Source organism: Ranitomeya imitator, chromosome 5 (genome assembly GCF_032444005.1).
Source record: "Ranitomeya imitator isolate aRanImi1 chromosome 5, aRanImi1.pri, whole genome shotgun sequence".
Lineage (NCBI taxonomy): Eukaryota > Metazoa > Chordata > Amphibia > Anura > Dendrobatidae > Ranitomeya > Ranitomeya imitator.
Genome location: NC_091286.1, coordinates 623,343,213 through 623,360,724, shown reverse-complemented (window position 1 = coordinate 623,360,724; position 17,512 = coordinate 623,343,213). Strand labels below are relative to the sequence as shown.

The following is a 17,512-nucleotide window of genomic DNA, read 5'->3' as shown; positions in this document are numbered from 1 at the left end:
CCTCATGTCTGCGTGCTACATGGAGACAAGAGAGCAGGAATTCCTCATGTCTGCGTGCTACATGGAGGCAGGAGAGCAGGAATTCCTCATGTCTGCGTGCTGCATGAAGACAGGAGCAGGAATTCCTCATGTCTGCGTGCTACATGGAGGCAGGAGAGCAGGAATTGCTCATGTCTGCGTGCTACATGAGACAAGAGAGCAGGAATTCCTCATGTCTGCGAACTACATGGAGACAGGAGAGCGGGAATTCCTCATGTCTGCGTTCTACATGGAGGCAGGAGAGCAGGAATTCCTCATGTCTGCGTGCTACATGGAGACAGGAGAGCAGGAATTCCTCATGTCTGCGTGCTACATGGAGGCAGGAGAGCAGGAATTCCTCATGTCTGCGTGCTACATGGAGACAGGAGAGCAGGAATTCCTCATGTCTGCGAACTACATGGAGACAGGAGAGCAGGAATTCCTCATGTCTACGTGCTACATGGAGGCAGGAAAGCAGGAATTCCTCATGTCTGCGTGCTACATGGAGACAGGAGAGCAGGAATTGCTCATGTCTGCGTGCTACATGAGACAAGAGAGCAGGAATTCCTCATGTCTGCGAGCTACACGGAGACAGGAAAGCAGGAATTCCTCATGTCTGCGTGCTACATGGAAACAGGAGAGCAGGAATTGCTCATGTCTACGTGCTACATGGGGACAGGAGAGCAGGAATTCCTCACATCTCTATGCTACATAGAGAGCAGGAATTCCTTAGGTCTGTGTGCTATATCTCAATGTAGCACACATACATGAGGAATTCCTGCCCTCCTGATTGATATGCAGGACAGACACAAGCAATTCCTGCTCGCTTTCCTCCATGTAGTACACAGACATGAGGGGCTTCTGCTCTCCTGTCTGAGATCTATCACACAGACATATGTAATTCCTGCTCTCCAAGTAGCACACAAACATGAGGAATTTCTCCTCACCTTTCTTAATATAGAACACAAACATGAGAAATTTCTGCTCTCTTGTCTAGGCCATGTATGTAACACATGCTCAAAAGCAGTAGTGAAGACATGTTTCAGCAGTACTGAGCAGTGCAGATGCGAATCCAACAATGGGGTGAGATACCATATCAGGAAAGCTAAAGCACGGGTCTGTGTGTTTCTTTGCTCTGCCCCTCTACATAAACATTTGTAACCTGACATCTCAGTGCTAACAGTCTTTTTGAGCAGGAAAGACTTGGGATTTTTTTTTTTTTTCCATAATGAATGATGAGTTCAGAAAAAATAGTTTGGGGTGAAAAAGTGGCTCATAAGTGGTGTAATAAGTATATTTCTCTGATGAGATATATTAGAAAGTTGCTTGTATTTGCTCAAACTATTGATTTATGCAAAGTGTGATAATCTCTGCACATGGGGCAATAGTACACAGATTTATACTAAGTGCGGTAATGGGTATCGGGAAGGAATACTTCCCACAATATGGGGCAACGGGCACTCTCTCTCCCATAGGGAAGGACTATGCCAATCTCAACCTTATTAACCAAGTGACTAATCATCAACATTTAATAACACAATACATGGATGATAGGGACCATTCCTTTGAGGTTCTAGGACTTTCTCAATACTTTCATTAAAGATTCATCCTCTGAAGAACTCCTGCCGTTTTCAGGAAAAAAAAAATTCTGCCTAAAAAACAAACAAAAGAGTAAGCGGGATCACTCATCCAGGACTTCGCATTTAGAAGCGAGACGTTGGCCGGTGCACAGCGGTCGTGTTCCCAATGCTGACAGATCCCCGGTCACATACATTTTCCACAGTCGGGGGAACAAATATGAAATCTTCTATCGTCTGGTCGTGGGCACGGGGGTCTGGTTACTGTGCAAATGACAGTGATTTTCAGGAATAGATCAGGCTTTCAGGTATCCTTTTATGCGGGCATATCATTTCATCAGACATCCTGGCAGGTTTTCTCAGGCATTCCACTGTTTATTCTGGTGTCAATATTTAACAAGGATAATAATCTTATAACTTAGTGCCGTCTTTATAAGGCACACAATCTACTCAGACTCCTGGGAAGAAACATGGTAAAATGCACAGATAAGAATTACAGCACATAACCATGGCAGCCCCATGCAAAACAAAGCTAAACTAATGCAATGTACTGACTCCATAAAAATCCCACCAGCACTACTTTACTAAAAAATAAATAAAATAAAAAATCTAAGGTTATTCGTTTACATTGCATTAAATCCCTCTATTACAATCCATTTAGCATATCTATAGTAAGGCTATGTTTACACTGCGATTTTGGAGCAGATCCATTCTTAAAAAAAAAAAAAATCCTTCTCAAACACGCTGAGAAAACGCTTCCTATTCAGTTCTATGGGACTTAGCTGATCATACAAGGAGCTTTTGGAGAATGTTTTCAATGGAGAAGTTAAAAAAAACAAAAAAAAAAACCCAAAAGGTGCATTCTTACTACTTTGGAGAAATTTCATTCAGGATCTGCTTCAAACAAGGGACTATCAAATTAAAAAGGCTGCAAAGACCCTTTCATAAAAATAAAATAAATCATCTTGCACAACTCTATAAAACTTAATGAAAAGTAAGGCTATGTGCCCATGGAGACACTTTTTTTCCCGAGTTTTCAGAGCAGAAACTCAACATTTTTATTTTTTTTTTAGAAGTTTTTGAGATTTGGAGGAGAATTTGTAGAGTTTCTGTTTAGTTTCTGCCTAGGTGCACATGGTCAAAAACGTCTCCAAAAAAACCTCCTTAAAATAGGAGCATTTCCTGAAGCCATTTCTGCTCGAAAAACTAGTGGCTTTTGAATGCCCCAAAAGACGCTGCCTGAACATACCCAAATATTGCCAACTGCTCCAAACTAGGCACGGTCACATCAGAAGGCCGTAAAAAAAAAAAAAAAAAAAAACGCTTTAGGGAAGGAAGAACAACTCCCAAGAGGACAGTTCGCTGAAGCAGTTTCTGCTTGAAATACTTGAAATTTTTGCAGGTCTCTATAAAAAATCCATGTGAATGTAGCCTTAGGTATCATTGCTCAAGAAAGGTATCAATTAAATTGTTTGCCATCACGTCTTTGAGTCTGGGAACAGCCCTGGAATCCACCCCCAGGTAACTAAAATAATTAGCTCCTCTTAGAAAAAAAAAAAATAGAAAAAAACCCTCAAAATATAGAAAACTATTCATTAAATATAAATACAAATTTTCTCAAGAAATCACCACCTATTTACAGATGAAAATCAGCCAAACCCACCGATTACACCAAGAGCAAATGGCCTTGTAAAGTGCCTTCAGGAGTCAGGAGAGAGAAGGTTCGGGAAATTGGATTTTTAATGGCCAATCCTTATATTTTCAGGCCAGACCATCCTCTCCACCCATTGAAATCACATAACTGAGCGCTCTAGTTGTGTATGGGGGAGTATGGAGACATAGCTGCTTATCAATAGAGTTAAGTGAATATGTTCGGAATCGGTTGCCGAATTTGAATTTGCCATATTGGTACCTTAAACGTGCCGAATTTATGTTTGACGATCGATTCCGAACAGAGTCGTTCATTTCAACTCCCATTGACTCCAATGACATTCGGCGAATATTGCACAAACAATATTTGCCGCCGATTGCAATCGGAACTGAATTTTGAAAAATTCACTCAACTCTACTTATCAAACAAGCATTTGGCGGACAGACGTCAGCTAGGAGCCCCAATGGTACCTCTTCCGCCACCAATATGGGCCAAGCTCCCCAATCAGCTTTATCACAATGATAAGAGCCGGTATGTTGCCGTTTTGTTCCATATAACTCTAAAGGGAATTATATAAAAAAACAAAACATGGTTTAAGTAATTTCCAAAAAATGGTAAGCCGACATCACCAACCTTTTTAGATTTGACGAGCTTAGGCTAAACTACAGCTACCCAAAGTTATAAGATAAAGGTTGGCTGAAATGGCTGATTTTTTCCAAATTGGTCAAATATGGTTTGAAAATTTCAAAAAGTGTGATTCATCAAGTTGAACATTTTTTAGAATTGGTTGGACGAATATAGATGTATGACACAATTGGGTAAATTTTGGTCGATCATTTGCCCCTTTTTGTTTTATTTTTCCTCCAAAGAGGCTAATTTTGTCTTGTCGTATTGTTGCATTCTGACCAATCAAAATCCAATGGGTATGAGCCGCTTAAGGTTATATTCACAAGGGGTAAAACACATTGGCGCAGTGGTTAGCATCGTTACACTGCAGCGCTGGAGTCCTGGGTTCAAATCCCACCTAGGTCAACATCTACAAGGAGTTTGTATGTTCTCCCTGTGTTTGCGTGGGTTTCCTCCATGTTCTCTGGTTTCCTCCCACATTCCAAAAACAAACTGATAGGGAAGGTAGACGGTGAGCCCCAATGGGGACAGTGATGATGCCATATAAATGAGTAAAATAAAGGTGCAATTTGATGGTGTACAAACACCATTACCTGCTCGGCTCACCTTTATAACCCAGACCCATTTACATGGGTCTGTAGCCATTCACGTTTGGCTGGAATAACTGGCATAAGAGGTTTCTTTTGTTAACAGATCTTCTTTCTCATCCGTTAGGCAGGAAACAGCTTAGAGTTATATTGGCTTTTTGTTTCTTAATACCAGGATATGCTTTTGTCATTTAAGGCTTCAAAAGGATTTTTTTTCACAGATTTAATACCCTTTAAAACCCGTACTACACTTAGATCGTGCTCAGTTATAGCTTCAGATATTCTATGCCTTTCATCCACTGAAGCAGTACGTAGCCTTCATTCACCAAGAGAAATATGTTCCTTGAGCTTTGTAGGTTTGGGCAAAGGGGCCCTGCCATGGTGAAAGGTAACCATCTTCAGCAGAATGTTGATGGGCTGCAGAGTTCCATCAGATGAAGAAACTGTGACAGCTGCAGCCAATCAGCGGGCAAGGATAAGCGGCAGCGCTCATGGAACGTAAAGTCACAGGAGCACCAGAAGACAAAAGGATAACATCATTGGAACAGTGGCGGTGTGGGAGACAAGAATATATATTTTTCTTTTAAAATTTAATAGTCCTCCATACAAAATAAAAAGGGGTTTCCAGTAGTGGCGTGCCCCACGCCTAACATACCATACCTCCCAGACTAGTGCTGTGATTCTTGATGGACAAGTGGCACAGTTATGTAACCACTGCAGCCAATCATTGCGCACAACGCTTTTAAAGCTTCTACAATCTAACAGGAGTTGATTGGGCCTCCAGCTGTCAGATGTAGCCGGGGACCTAGGGGAGAGGGCAGAATTGGTTTATTACCATTTCTGTCTTCTCTTTTGCTGGCTACATAGAGCTATGCAGTGAAGAGAAGCATCAGATTTGCCAATGCTTCTGTAGGAACTGGAGATTGCATGATTGTCGTCTATCTTCCTGGCATAGCAAAGCTGCTGGGTTCTACCAGTGAAGTGTGGCACAGCAAGGGCATATTTCCCCTTATAACTAGGGCTCCTATTGATGCCACAGTTGCAGAGGTAGCAATGGCAGATAGTAGAACAGCTTTTTTAAAAAAAGGCTGATTTCCTCACTAAATTAACTAGCAATGTTAGGTGTAGTGACAAAATGTATACCATATATATTCGATTATAAACCCGAGATTTTCAGAACATTTTTTGGTGCTGAAAACGTCCTCCTCGGCTTATACTCAAGTCATTGTCCCAGAAAATGGAGGGCGAGGGGCAGCGGCGGAGTATCGGGTCACAGAAGAAGTAGCCTGCTGCTGCAGCTAACTCCTGTGCCCGCTGCTAAAGAGAAATGAATATTGGCAGTGAATATTAATTTCTCTGTAATAACAGCACACAGTGTCGGCCTCAGCCGCTGCCTTCCTGCAGCTGCCGGCGGTCACGTGTGCCCGCTACTTAAGAGAAATGAATATTCACCTCTCTCCACTCCCATGGGGAAGGTGAATTTACATTTCTTTTAAGTAGCGGGCACACGTGACAGCCGGCAGCTGCAGAAAGCAGGCAGATGAGGCTGACACTGTGCGCTGTTATTACAGAGAAATGAATATTCACTGCCCTCCAGGCACTGTCCAGGCGTGGAGCGCAGTGAGTATTCCAGCATCTGTGCTCTGCTTGTAAGCAGCGTATGACGTCCCTGCCATGCACTGTTAACAAGCATAAAGCAGCTGCGGACTCCGGAACAAGGCGCTGCAAGGGAGCAAAGTGAAGGGAAGTAGGATGGTTTTTTTTTTTTATGTTTTTCGATGGGGGCCATGCATACAAGGATAGGGATAAGGAGCCATGCAGACAAGGACGAGGATAAGGAGCCATGCATAACAGGACATGGATGAGGATCCATGCATACAAAGATGGGGATGAGGAGCTATGCATAACAGGACATGGATGAGGATCCATGCATACAAGGATGGGGATAAGGAGCCATGCAGACAAGGACGAGGATAAGGAGCCATGCAGACAAGGACAGGGATAAGGAGCCATGCAGACAAGGACGGGGATAAGGAGCCATGCAGACAAGGACGGGGATAAGGAGCCATGCAGACAAGGACGGGGATAAGGAGCCATGCAGACAAGGACGGGGATAAGGAGCCATGCAGACAAGGACGAGGATAAGGAGCCATGCATAACAGGACATGGATGAGGATCCATGCATACAAGGATAGGGATAAGGAGCCATGCAGACAAGGACGAGGATAAGGAGCCATACAGACAAGGATGGGGATAAGGAGCCATGCAGACAAAGACAGGGATAAGGAGCCATACAGACAAGGATAGGGATAAGGAGCCATGCAGACAAGGATAGGGATAAGGAGCCATGCAGACAAGGATGAGGATAAGGAGCCATGCAGACAAGGACGGGGATAAGGAGCCATGCAGACAAGGACGGGGATAAGGAGCCATGCAGACAAGGACGGGGATAAGGAGCCATGCAGACAAGGACGGGGATAAGGAGCCATGCAGACAAGGACGGGGATAATATAAAGCCAGGAGGAACCTAATAAACTTAAAATATAACTTTTAATAGTCTCTTTTAAAACACTTTCCAATGGACAAAACAACACAAAGTGCATAAAGTGCTCAAAACAACCAGTGCTAAATAAAAAAATGGTTTGATCTCACCATATCAATTGCTTGTTCAGGAGCATCCTCATGTACGTATGGAAGCACGGGGAATAAAGTAATAAGAGTGTGCAGAGTACCTACACTACCCGGTCGTGCCCCTGTACTGCTCCCGTCCTAACAAGGACAGTACCCAAGTCAGACTAAATCTTGTACCCACCATAAGCAGAGATACACATCCCTACGCGTTTCCTCTCCCATAGGGGAGACTCCTCAGGGGAACAAAAAGAATTTGGGGGTATACCTCTAATCCTGTGTGGTATTAAGAGGTGTAAAGCCCCTGCATTAGCAGGCGGCTACTATGTGTCCAGTGCACCCTATTTTTGGTGTGGACTATGGTATGGTGAGGTTTTTTTATTTAGCACTGGTTGTTTTGAGCACTTTATGCACTTTGTGTTGTTTTGTCCATTGGAAAGTGTTTTAAAAGAGACTATTAAAAGTTATATTTTAAGTTTATTAGGTTCCTCCTGGCTTTATATATGTACTTCTATTAGAGGATCTTCTAGGGGTTCCAAATACATGGTTACACTCTAGTTATTAGCTGTTGTGGTGAAGGACGGGGATAAGGAGCCATGCAGACAAGGACGGGGATAAGGAGCCATGCAGACAAGGACGAGGATAAGGAGCCATGCAGACAAGGACGAGGATAAGGAGCCATGCATAACAGGACATGGATGAGGATCCATGCATACAAGGATAGGGATAAGGAGCCATGCAGACAAGGACGAGGATAAGGAGCCATGCAGACAAAGACAGGGATAAGGAGCCATACAGACAAGGATAGGGATAAGGAGCCATGCAGACAAGGATAGGGATAAGGAGCCATGCAGACAAGGACGAGGATAAGGAGCCATACAGACAAGGATGGGGATAAGGAGCCATGCAGACAAAGACAGGGATAAGGAGCCATACAGACAAGGATAGGGATAAGGAGCCATGCAGACAAGGATAGGGATAAGGAGCCATGCAGACAAGGATGAGGATAAGGAGCCATGCAGACAAGGACGGGGATAAGGAGCCATGCAGACAAGGACGGGGATAAGGAGCCATGCAGACAAGGACGGGGATAAGGAGCCATGCAGACAAGGACGGGGATAAGGAGCCATGCAGACAAGGACGGGGATAATATAAAGCCAGGAGGAACCTAATAAACTTAAAATATAACTTTTAATAGTCTCTTTTAAAACACTTTCCAATGGACAAAACAACACAAAGTGCATAAAGTGCTCAAAACAACCAGTGCTAAATAAAAAAATGGTTTGATCTCACCATATCAATTGCTTGTTCAGGAGCATCCTCATGTACGTATGGAAGCACGGGGAATAAAGTAATAAGAGTGTGCAGAGTACCTACACTACCCGGTCGTGCCCCTGTACTGCTCCCGTCCTAACAAGGACAGTACCCAAGTCAGACTAAATCTTGTACCCACCATAAGCAGAGATACACATCCCTACGCGTTTCCTCTCCCATAGGGGAGACTCCTCAGGGGAACAAAAAGAATTTGGGGGTATACCTCTAATCCTGTGTGGTATTAAGAGGTGTAAAGCCCCTGCATTAGCAGGCGGCTACTATGTGTCCAGTGCACCCTATTTTTGGTGTGGACTATGGTATGGTGAGGTTTTTTTATTTAGCACTGGTTGTTTTGAGCACTTTATGCACTTTGTGTTGTTTTGTCCATTGGAAAGTGTTTTAAAAGAGACTATTAAAAGTTATATTTTAAGTTTATTAGGTTCCTCCTGGCTTTATATATGTACTTCTATTAGAGGATCTTCTAGGGGTTCCAAATACATGGTTACACTCTAGTTATTAGCTGTTGTGGTGAAGGACGGGGATAAGGAGCCATGCAGACAAGGACGGGGATAAGGAGCCATGCAGACAAGGACGAGGATAAGGAGCCATGCAGACAAGGACGAGGATAAGGAGCCATGCATAACAGGACATGGATGAGGATCCATGCATACAAGGATAGGGATAAGGAGCCATGCAGACAAGGACGAGGATAAGGAGCCATGCAGACAAAGACAGGGATAAGGAGCCATACAGACAAGGATAGGGATAAGGAGCCATGCAGACAAGGATAGGGATAAGGAGCCATGCAGACAAGGATGAGGATAAGGAGCCATGCAGACAAGGATGAGGATAAGGAGCCATGCAGACAAGGATGGGGATAAGGAGCCATGCAGACAAGGACGAGGATAAGGAGCCATGCATACAAGGACAGGGATAAGGAGCCATGCAGAGAAGGATGGGGATAAGGAGCCATGCATACAAGGACAGGGATAAGGAGCCATGCAGACAGGATGAGGATAAGGAGCCATGCAGACAAGGATGGGGATGAGGGGACAATGCATACCCGGCATATACTCGAGTCAATAAGTTTTCCCAGTTTTTTTTTTTTTAAGTAAAATTAGGGGCCTTGGCTTATACTCGGGTTGACATACTCGGGTTGACTTATACTCAAGAATATACGGTAATTGGTGGAAAAAAGTTGCACTTGATGGACCTAGGTCTTTTTCAACCCAAGTAACCACCGTATTTTCCGGCGTATAAGACGACTGGGCGTATAAGACGACCCCCTACTTTTCCAGTTAAAATAGAAAATCTTCTCAAAAGTCGGGGGTTGTCTTATGTGCCGGGTGTCGTCTTATAGGGTGGGTGCGGAGCAATCTACGGTCGATGTATATAGTGGGGGGGGGGGGGGGAGTGGTCCCGATGACGAGGTGAGGGAGCGTCTCACCAGGAAGGTGTAAGTGAAGCAAACTGTCAGCGTCTGGGATGCCAGGGGTATGCAAAAAAGAGAGAGAGCGGTGCTGTGCTTAGAAAAACACTCCTCTTTCACTCATCTGGCTCGCCCTTGTATCCTATTATCTCCTTCTCTGCCTCTGCTTCACTTACACCTTCCCGGTGAGGTGCCCCCTCTCCTTGTCATTGGGGTCGCTCCCCCCACAATATGCGGCGACCGCAGATTACTCCGCACCTGCCCTATAAGACGACACCTGGCGTATAAGACGACACCCGACTTTTGAGAAGATTTTCAAGGGTTAAAAAGTAGTCTTATACGCCAGAAAATACAGTATGTACCCCCTCTTCTTCAGCCAAGAGCAAAGTTTTCTTGAACCTCTTGTTTCTCCTGAGTAATGAACCCACATTAGACACGTGTGAATTAAAGCACAGAGATTAATTTAAAGCGAAATAATCTCCAAAGAAGTGAGGGACCTCGTGTAAGTTAAAAGCACATCTCTTGGTCGCAGGGTGTGTATGGAGAAGATGCATTACAGAGAGAAGATAAAAAGGGGACACGTAAGGCTGCCGGCATGACGGGGCTTGTAGCGCTTTAGAAGTTCTGCAATAAAAAGGTTTTATGGGTCAAATGTGGCTTCGTTTTTGTACAAAACTAGAAAATGAAAGACGCAATTAATAGGAAGAGGAGGTGTATCTAAGGTAATCGCTCTCATTAAATGGAGATAAACAGCAGAGGTGGAATCACATCACAGTCTCCTTTCATTTTGGCTACAAAGGATCATAAAGGAGCATTCCCACAAATTACTTGTTAGTGGGGGCTCCAACTGCTGCGGACCCCAGTAACCTTGAGAACGGGGTGCTGTCTCCAGAGCCCCGTCTGAATGGAGCAGGGGGTGCAGGGCCTGAACTCCTTTTCATTCATTGTCTATGTTCCCACCCCCCGGAGAAACTCAAATACAGCACTCTGCGATTTCTGGCAGTCCTAAAGAAAATTACTGAAGCTGTGGTCGAGCAGGCGTCCCTCCCCTCCATTCGAGAAGGGTCACAGAGCTTTTTTCCCGGTATTCAGAGCCCCATTCTCAGGATAACTAGAAATTCCAACAATGGGACCCTCAACGATCATCAAGTTATCTCCTATCCTGCCGATAGGTGATAAACGTGAATTTTCACAAGTGAAAGTTAAAGGAATATGTCACCCGGTTTTTGCTATGTAGTCTAACAGCAGCCTGATGTAGGGACTGAGACCCTGAATCCAGCAATGTGTCACTTATTGTTTTCTTCACAGTTTTCTCTGCTAATCTAGCAGAGCTCTGAATGCTGAGCCCTGTATAATCCTGCCCACACGACCGATTGGCAGCTTTCTGTGTACAATGTATATTGACAGAAAACTGCTAATCAGTGATGGCGGTGTGGTTGGACTAGAAAGCAAGAGTCAAGTCAAGTCACAATTTGTACTGATTTGTTTTTTTTATCCATCTTTGCTATTGTTACTTCGGAAACTTTCTTGCCTTTACTAGATCCACAAGCCCAATTCCAGCGTTGTGTCACTTACTGGGCTGTGTTGTTGTTTCAATATAATCAGTGTTTTATCAGCATGAGATTATCACTACAGAACTAGAAGTCTTGGGCTTCCTAGTCAACTGCTATGTGTAACCCCGCCCCCACCACTGATTGGCAGCTTGCTGTGCACGGGCAGAAAGCGGCCAATCAATGGTGTGGGTGGGGTTATACAGAGCTCAGCAAAACTCTAAAAAGAATAAAAATGTTGCAAAAACGCCCCAAATTATGCATATTTTACACAACATTTATCCTGCCAATACTCAGATTTTATAGTAAAAAAAAAAAAAATAGTATGCCGCAAAGACACTGCATGTTTAACATATCCCTAACTATATGAATAACTGAAAATATTCCAAATAGTGCAAATTGTTGGTTCCATAAGACAGCAGATCTCAGAAACTTCCGATACAAGGGATGGATAGGAAGGAGGGAACAGGCATCTTGTAAGTCGGTGGTTGCCATCATAAAATCTTTCCTGGTTAGAGGGATGGTGGATTTTGTGGACTCGATCATGAACAGATAAGTGACAAATCTGCTCATATGTATTAGATGTATGACTAGTCAAAGATCTTCCTAGTGAAGAAACCCGAGTTTCATCTTTACGAGTTTTTGAATTCCATAAGTCAGAGAGTCTTGGAGAGGGAGACATTGTTGAGGTTTATAGATTTTCATCACATCGTCCTGCAAACCTATCCTCTTACACCAGTCTGTAGTGGCTTACAGGATCCATGCGTTTCACCACTGTAAAGGAGATCTTGAAATTCTGCCTCCCACGGTAATGACATCATTGTTGATCTTGGTTGGTTCCGCTCTGGTCAGGTTAGATGTTCATGCCTTTAACCTCTCGGGGGTAGCAAGATCTGCCCGAAATTCCCTTTACCTTTGTATTTCCTTTTTTTCGTTTCTCAAAAAGGATGAACAGGTTTTTGAAGTAGAATGTCCAAGCTGGCGCCAAAGAAATTCTTCTTGTAAAGGAATGGAGAACAATTTTGATTTCGAGACAGCATCGCATCACCAGAGCAGATCTTGAGCCACTAGGCTTGTCTTGCAGTTTTGGACAGCACAGAAGCTCTGGATGTTATTCTCACAGATTCAGTAGATGCAACAGCGAAGGCTACTTTCACACTAGCGTTAACTGCAATCCGTCACAATGCGTCGTTTTGCAGAAAAAACGCATCCTGCAAAAGTGCTTGCAGGATGCGTTTTTTCCCCATAGACTTGTATTGACGACGCATTGCGACGGATTGCCACTCGTCGCATTCGTCGTGCGACGGATGCGTCGTGCTTTGGCGGACCGTCGGAAGCAAAAAACGCTGCATGTAACGTTTTTTGCTCCTGACGGACCGCTTTTTCCGACCACGCATGCGCGGCCGGAACTCCGCCCCCACCACCTCGCACATCACAATGGGGCAGCGGATGCACCAGAGAAATGCATCCGCTGCCTCCGTTGTGCAGTGCGTTAAACGCTAGCGTCGGAATCTCTGCCCGACGCATTGCGACGGGGAGATTCCGACGCTAGTGTGAAAGTAGCCGAAGAAATCTGTAGCATCCTCAGGAGAAGACAATATGTATTCTGTACAAGAGCCTTCTTAAGATGGACGGACCCTCTGGACCTTACTATGGACGGTTAAGCAAATTTGGTATATGTTCAACACTAAAATTAACCTGCTGAAGATCTAAAAAAAATATACATGCATCGGTCATTATTGACCGCCGTGGCAACTAAACAGTTAATCAAGCTGCTGAAAACAATGAGAGCGCTCCGTTATCTCCACTCCATCTTGGCTCACAGGGGGCATTAAACACATTCAGGGTAAGGGCAGACGGCTGAATTATCCATCCAAGTGTGACCAGACAACATCTGATGGCACCCGGACCAATCTCAATCTATTGGGCAGTGCACATCCGATTGTTTTCCTCATACAGTCTGGCTGAGGGAAAAAAAAAAAAATCTCTGCGTGTCAGAGCTTGATACAATTTTTGAGCTGCACTCACCCATGTAAGTCAGTGAGGACAGGGAAAATTTCTCCATTGTGCCAGTGCGCGAAAATCAGGCCACACTCATGTCATCCGAGTACAGTCCGATTTTCACGGATTGACACAATTGAGAATTTTTTTTCTCCATCTCCTCATCTGAGAGAATTGGATAACATTATCCTGATACTCGGATCACAGCTTGATCAGAGAGTCCTTTACACTTCTCTTAGACTTGAGAGAATCTATGGCCGCCTGCACAAGCTTTTAGGCAGGGGTAGTCCTTACATTAGGATTACCTAAAGCAAATAACAAAAAATACTTTGGAAAGAAAAAACATTTTTTATTTAATTCATTTTTCTTTATACTTCAACCTTCTAAGCTTATTACCTGCTACAATCCATCTTGGCCAAAACCAGATGAACTGCCAGCTACTGAAGTTTATGGACAGGGGTGGGTTTGAGGTAGAATGTAAGAGATACACACTAGAAAGCAGCAGCACACTTGGTAAGAATTTTTATCCCACCCCAGAGCTGCATTCACAGCTACACCTGCTGAGTGGTACTGTATAATGTCCTCCATGCTGCTGCTTCTGTGTCTGTGCTAGAAAGAAACAGAAGAGCAGGAATCCCTCATGTCTGTGTGCACTGTGTATGGGAGACATTAAAGCATCTGGTCTCCATCCACTAGCTCAGACATAGAAATAGTTTGCAAAGGGCAAAACTGGTGAAAGTGCAGGAGTTCTAATCAATACCAGTATTAAATGGACATAACCTCAGAGAAAAACAAAGTGAGCAAATACCCGGCAGTAAATAAATATCAATATTGCATGAAAATAACATAGGGTACGTGGTTAACATTATTATTTAAACATAAAAGCCATCCCACCGCGTCAAGGTGACCCTAATCGGGACAGTCCTAACCTCTAGTATAAAAATCTTACCATATGTCAAATTACATAAATGTGAATAAGGGCCGAGCAGGACAGAGACCCTGACTAATGGACACAGAGTCATGGGGAACTATATAAACGTAATGTCGAACTCATAGAAAAGAGAGACAAACCCTTATTTGCACAGAGTGCAGAAACCTGAAAGAAAAAGCTAAAGAGATAAACTGGAATACAAGTTGGTACGCATGCAACTTGTAGGCGCATGTTGACAATGGCCAGTGGCATGGCCCCCCTTTTCCTTGAGCTGGACATTACATTTAGTTAGCTCCCCATGGCGGGCGGTTTATAAATCAGGGTCTCAGTCCTTATTAACATTTACGTTATTTGACATATGGTAAGGTCTTAAGATTAGACGCGCGAGCTGTCCCAAATAGGATCACCTTGACGTGGTGGGATGGCTTTTACTTTTTATACTTTAACCCCTTCATGACCTTGGGATTTTCCGTTTTTCCATGCTCGTTTTTCGCTCCCCTCCTTCCCAGAGCCATAACTTTTTTATTTTTACGTTAATATGGCCATGTGAGGGCTTATTTTTTGCGGGACGAGTTGTACTTTTGAACGACATCATTGGTTTTACCATGTCGTGTAGTAGAAAATCGGAAAAAAATTCCAAGTGTGGTGAAATTGCAAAAAAAGTGCAATCCCATGCGTGTTTTTTGTTTGGCTTTGTTTGCTAGGTTCACTAAATGCTAAAACTGACCTGCCATTGTGATTTTCCAGGTCATTATGAGTTCATAGACACCAAACATGTCTAGGTTATTTTTTATTTAAGTGGTGAAAAAAAAATTCCAAACTTTGCTTTAAAAAAAAAAAAATAAAAAAAAAATTGCACCATTTTCCGATACCCGTAGCGTCTCCATTTTTCGTGATCTGGGGTTGGGTGAGGGCTTGTTTTATGTGTGCCGAGCTGACGTTTTTAGTAATACCATTTTGGTGCAGATACGTTCTTTTGGTTGCCCGTTATTGCATTTTAATGCAATGTCGCGGTGACCAAAAAAACGTTTTTTGGCGTTTTTACTTTTTTTTTTTCTCACTACGCCGTTTAGCGATCAGGTTAATCCTTTTTCTTATTGATAAATCGGGCATTCTGAACGCGGCAATACCAAATATGTGTATATATGATTTTATTTTTATTGTTTTATTTTGAATGGGGCGAAAGGGGGGCGATTTAAACATTTATATATTTTTTTTATTTATTTCATATTTTTTTAAACATTTTTTTTTTTTTTTTTTTTACTTTTGCCATGCTTCAATAGCCTCTATGGGAGGCTAAAAGCAGGCATAGTCTGATCGGCTCTGCTACATAGCAGCAATCATCAGATCGCTCCTATGTAGCTGAATTACAGGCTTGCAATGAGTGCCGACCACAGGGTGGCGCTCACAGCAAGCCGGCATCAGTAACCATAGAGGTCTCCTTGAGACCTCAGGTTGTCATGCCGACGCATCGCTGACCCCCGATCATGTGACGAGGATCGGCGATGAGCGCATTTCCGGCCTCGTGGCCGGAAGCGGTAGTTAAATGCCGCTGTCAGCGTTTGACAGCGGCATTTAACTAGTTAATAGCGGCGGGTGGATCGCGATTCCACTCGCCGCTATTGCGCACACATGTCCTGACTTTGATGTGGAGCCCACCGGAGCCCACATCAAAGCGGGGGATCTAACCTCGGATGTACTATCCCGTCTGAGGTCAGAGAGGGGTTAAATCAAAATTATGTTAACTACCCACTCTATGTTTTTTACATGCACTACTGTTATTTATTTTTTTTACAGCAGGGTATTTGCTCACTTTGTTTTTATCTAAGGATTTGTCGGATTAGTGGCCAGTGTGAACACGTGCCCATACGTTTCATGCATGCCAACTTATATTCCAGCTCGACTCTTTAGGTTTTAATAAATGGACACGCAGTCTGACTTTGACTTTGTTTTTTTTCAACAATTTGTGCAAAAATATATGAGGGATCTCCTTCCACGAAGCATTTACCCATTTAGTTTACTACAATCCCTCGGCCTTATTTTCTACTATTCGTACACATGCAAGTAGCAAAAGTAGAGCGAGTGCAGAGATATACGACGGGTGGATCAGATTATACGACTTTTATAGCCGCTTTCCATACCGATATATAGGTCTGCAAAGGAGCTGTGAACACTAGTTTTTAAAAACCAAGACTATTTTCTAATTGATTTTTTTTTTACTTTAGATTAATTGCAACAATAAGAAAATACATCCGATCGAGCACACTGCATTTTACTCTCCGAGCCGTGGAGGACTGTGCTCAGCCAAAACCATAGGACATGGTCATTCACCTGGTTGCACACAAGCCATGGCCGATCAGAATCATTTAAAGATGAATAATACACACCCGAACTTCAAAAATATGTATGTCTGGTCCATAGAGATTCATTTTCTCCGGAAAGTATTGCTGAGAATTGTAGTAAGGGATGTGACGGTAGAAAACCAACCTGTCAAAAAATAATTTTTGATTATAAAAATATATATTTTATAAACACAGTGGTCCTGCGTCCCCCAACGTGGTGAAGGAGAAATATATATATTTTATTAACACAGCATACCCAGTCAGGAGGTTGGACACGGCCGTCATTGGTGTTTATAGTTCCTATTGGAATGTGCACATTTTACAATCAGGCTGGAGGCAGCAAAACCTCAGACAAACACATATGGAAATAAGGAATAAAGATGCATGTGTGAAATAAACCAGAATATGTGTTAACCCTTACATTCCGCAAAGTTCCTCCCGTTCACACCGATAACAGCATTACACCCCCTTGGCATTGTCTCTCAAGCAGCTTCATCAGGTCGTCATCTGGAAAGGTTTCCAGAGTACAAGTATGCCCCGTCAAGAGCACATTTGTGGAATCGCCAGCATTAGAAAGTATTCGCGTCCACCAAGTGTGTTTTCTGGAGGCAGTGTAGGTACACAGGACGATGAAGTGCTGATCCCTATTACACAACTATTCTAGCCCAGGACATGGCAAGGATCAATCAACTAAGTAAAGAGAAACAACAGTCCATTTCTTTAATCCATGAAGAACAGTTAATCGGGAAAATTGCTAGAACCTTGAAGGTATCATCAAGTATGGGATAACTTGCTGATCGCTGAGTGTTCACTACTCTGATCCCAGCGATGGTCCACTACTGTGATCCCCGCTGATT

General features: G+C 43.4%; 1 protein-coding gene across 2 annotated transcripts in view; it reads right to left on the bottom strand.

The window, feature by feature from the left end:
• TAF1B (TATA-box binding protein associated factor, RNA polymerase I subunit B) overlaps nt 1-17,512 on the bottom strand; it is a 124,043-nt gene that overhangs the window by 70,973 nt on the left and 35,558 nt on the right. For both annotated transcript variants that reach the window (XM_069728081.1, XM_069728080.1), the window contains exon 8: nt 16,701-16,800. In XM_069728081.1, the coding sequence (XP_069584182.1) occupies nt 16,701-16,800 (100 nt within the window). The remainder of the gene's footprint in view (nt 1-16,700; nt 16,801-17,512) is intronic.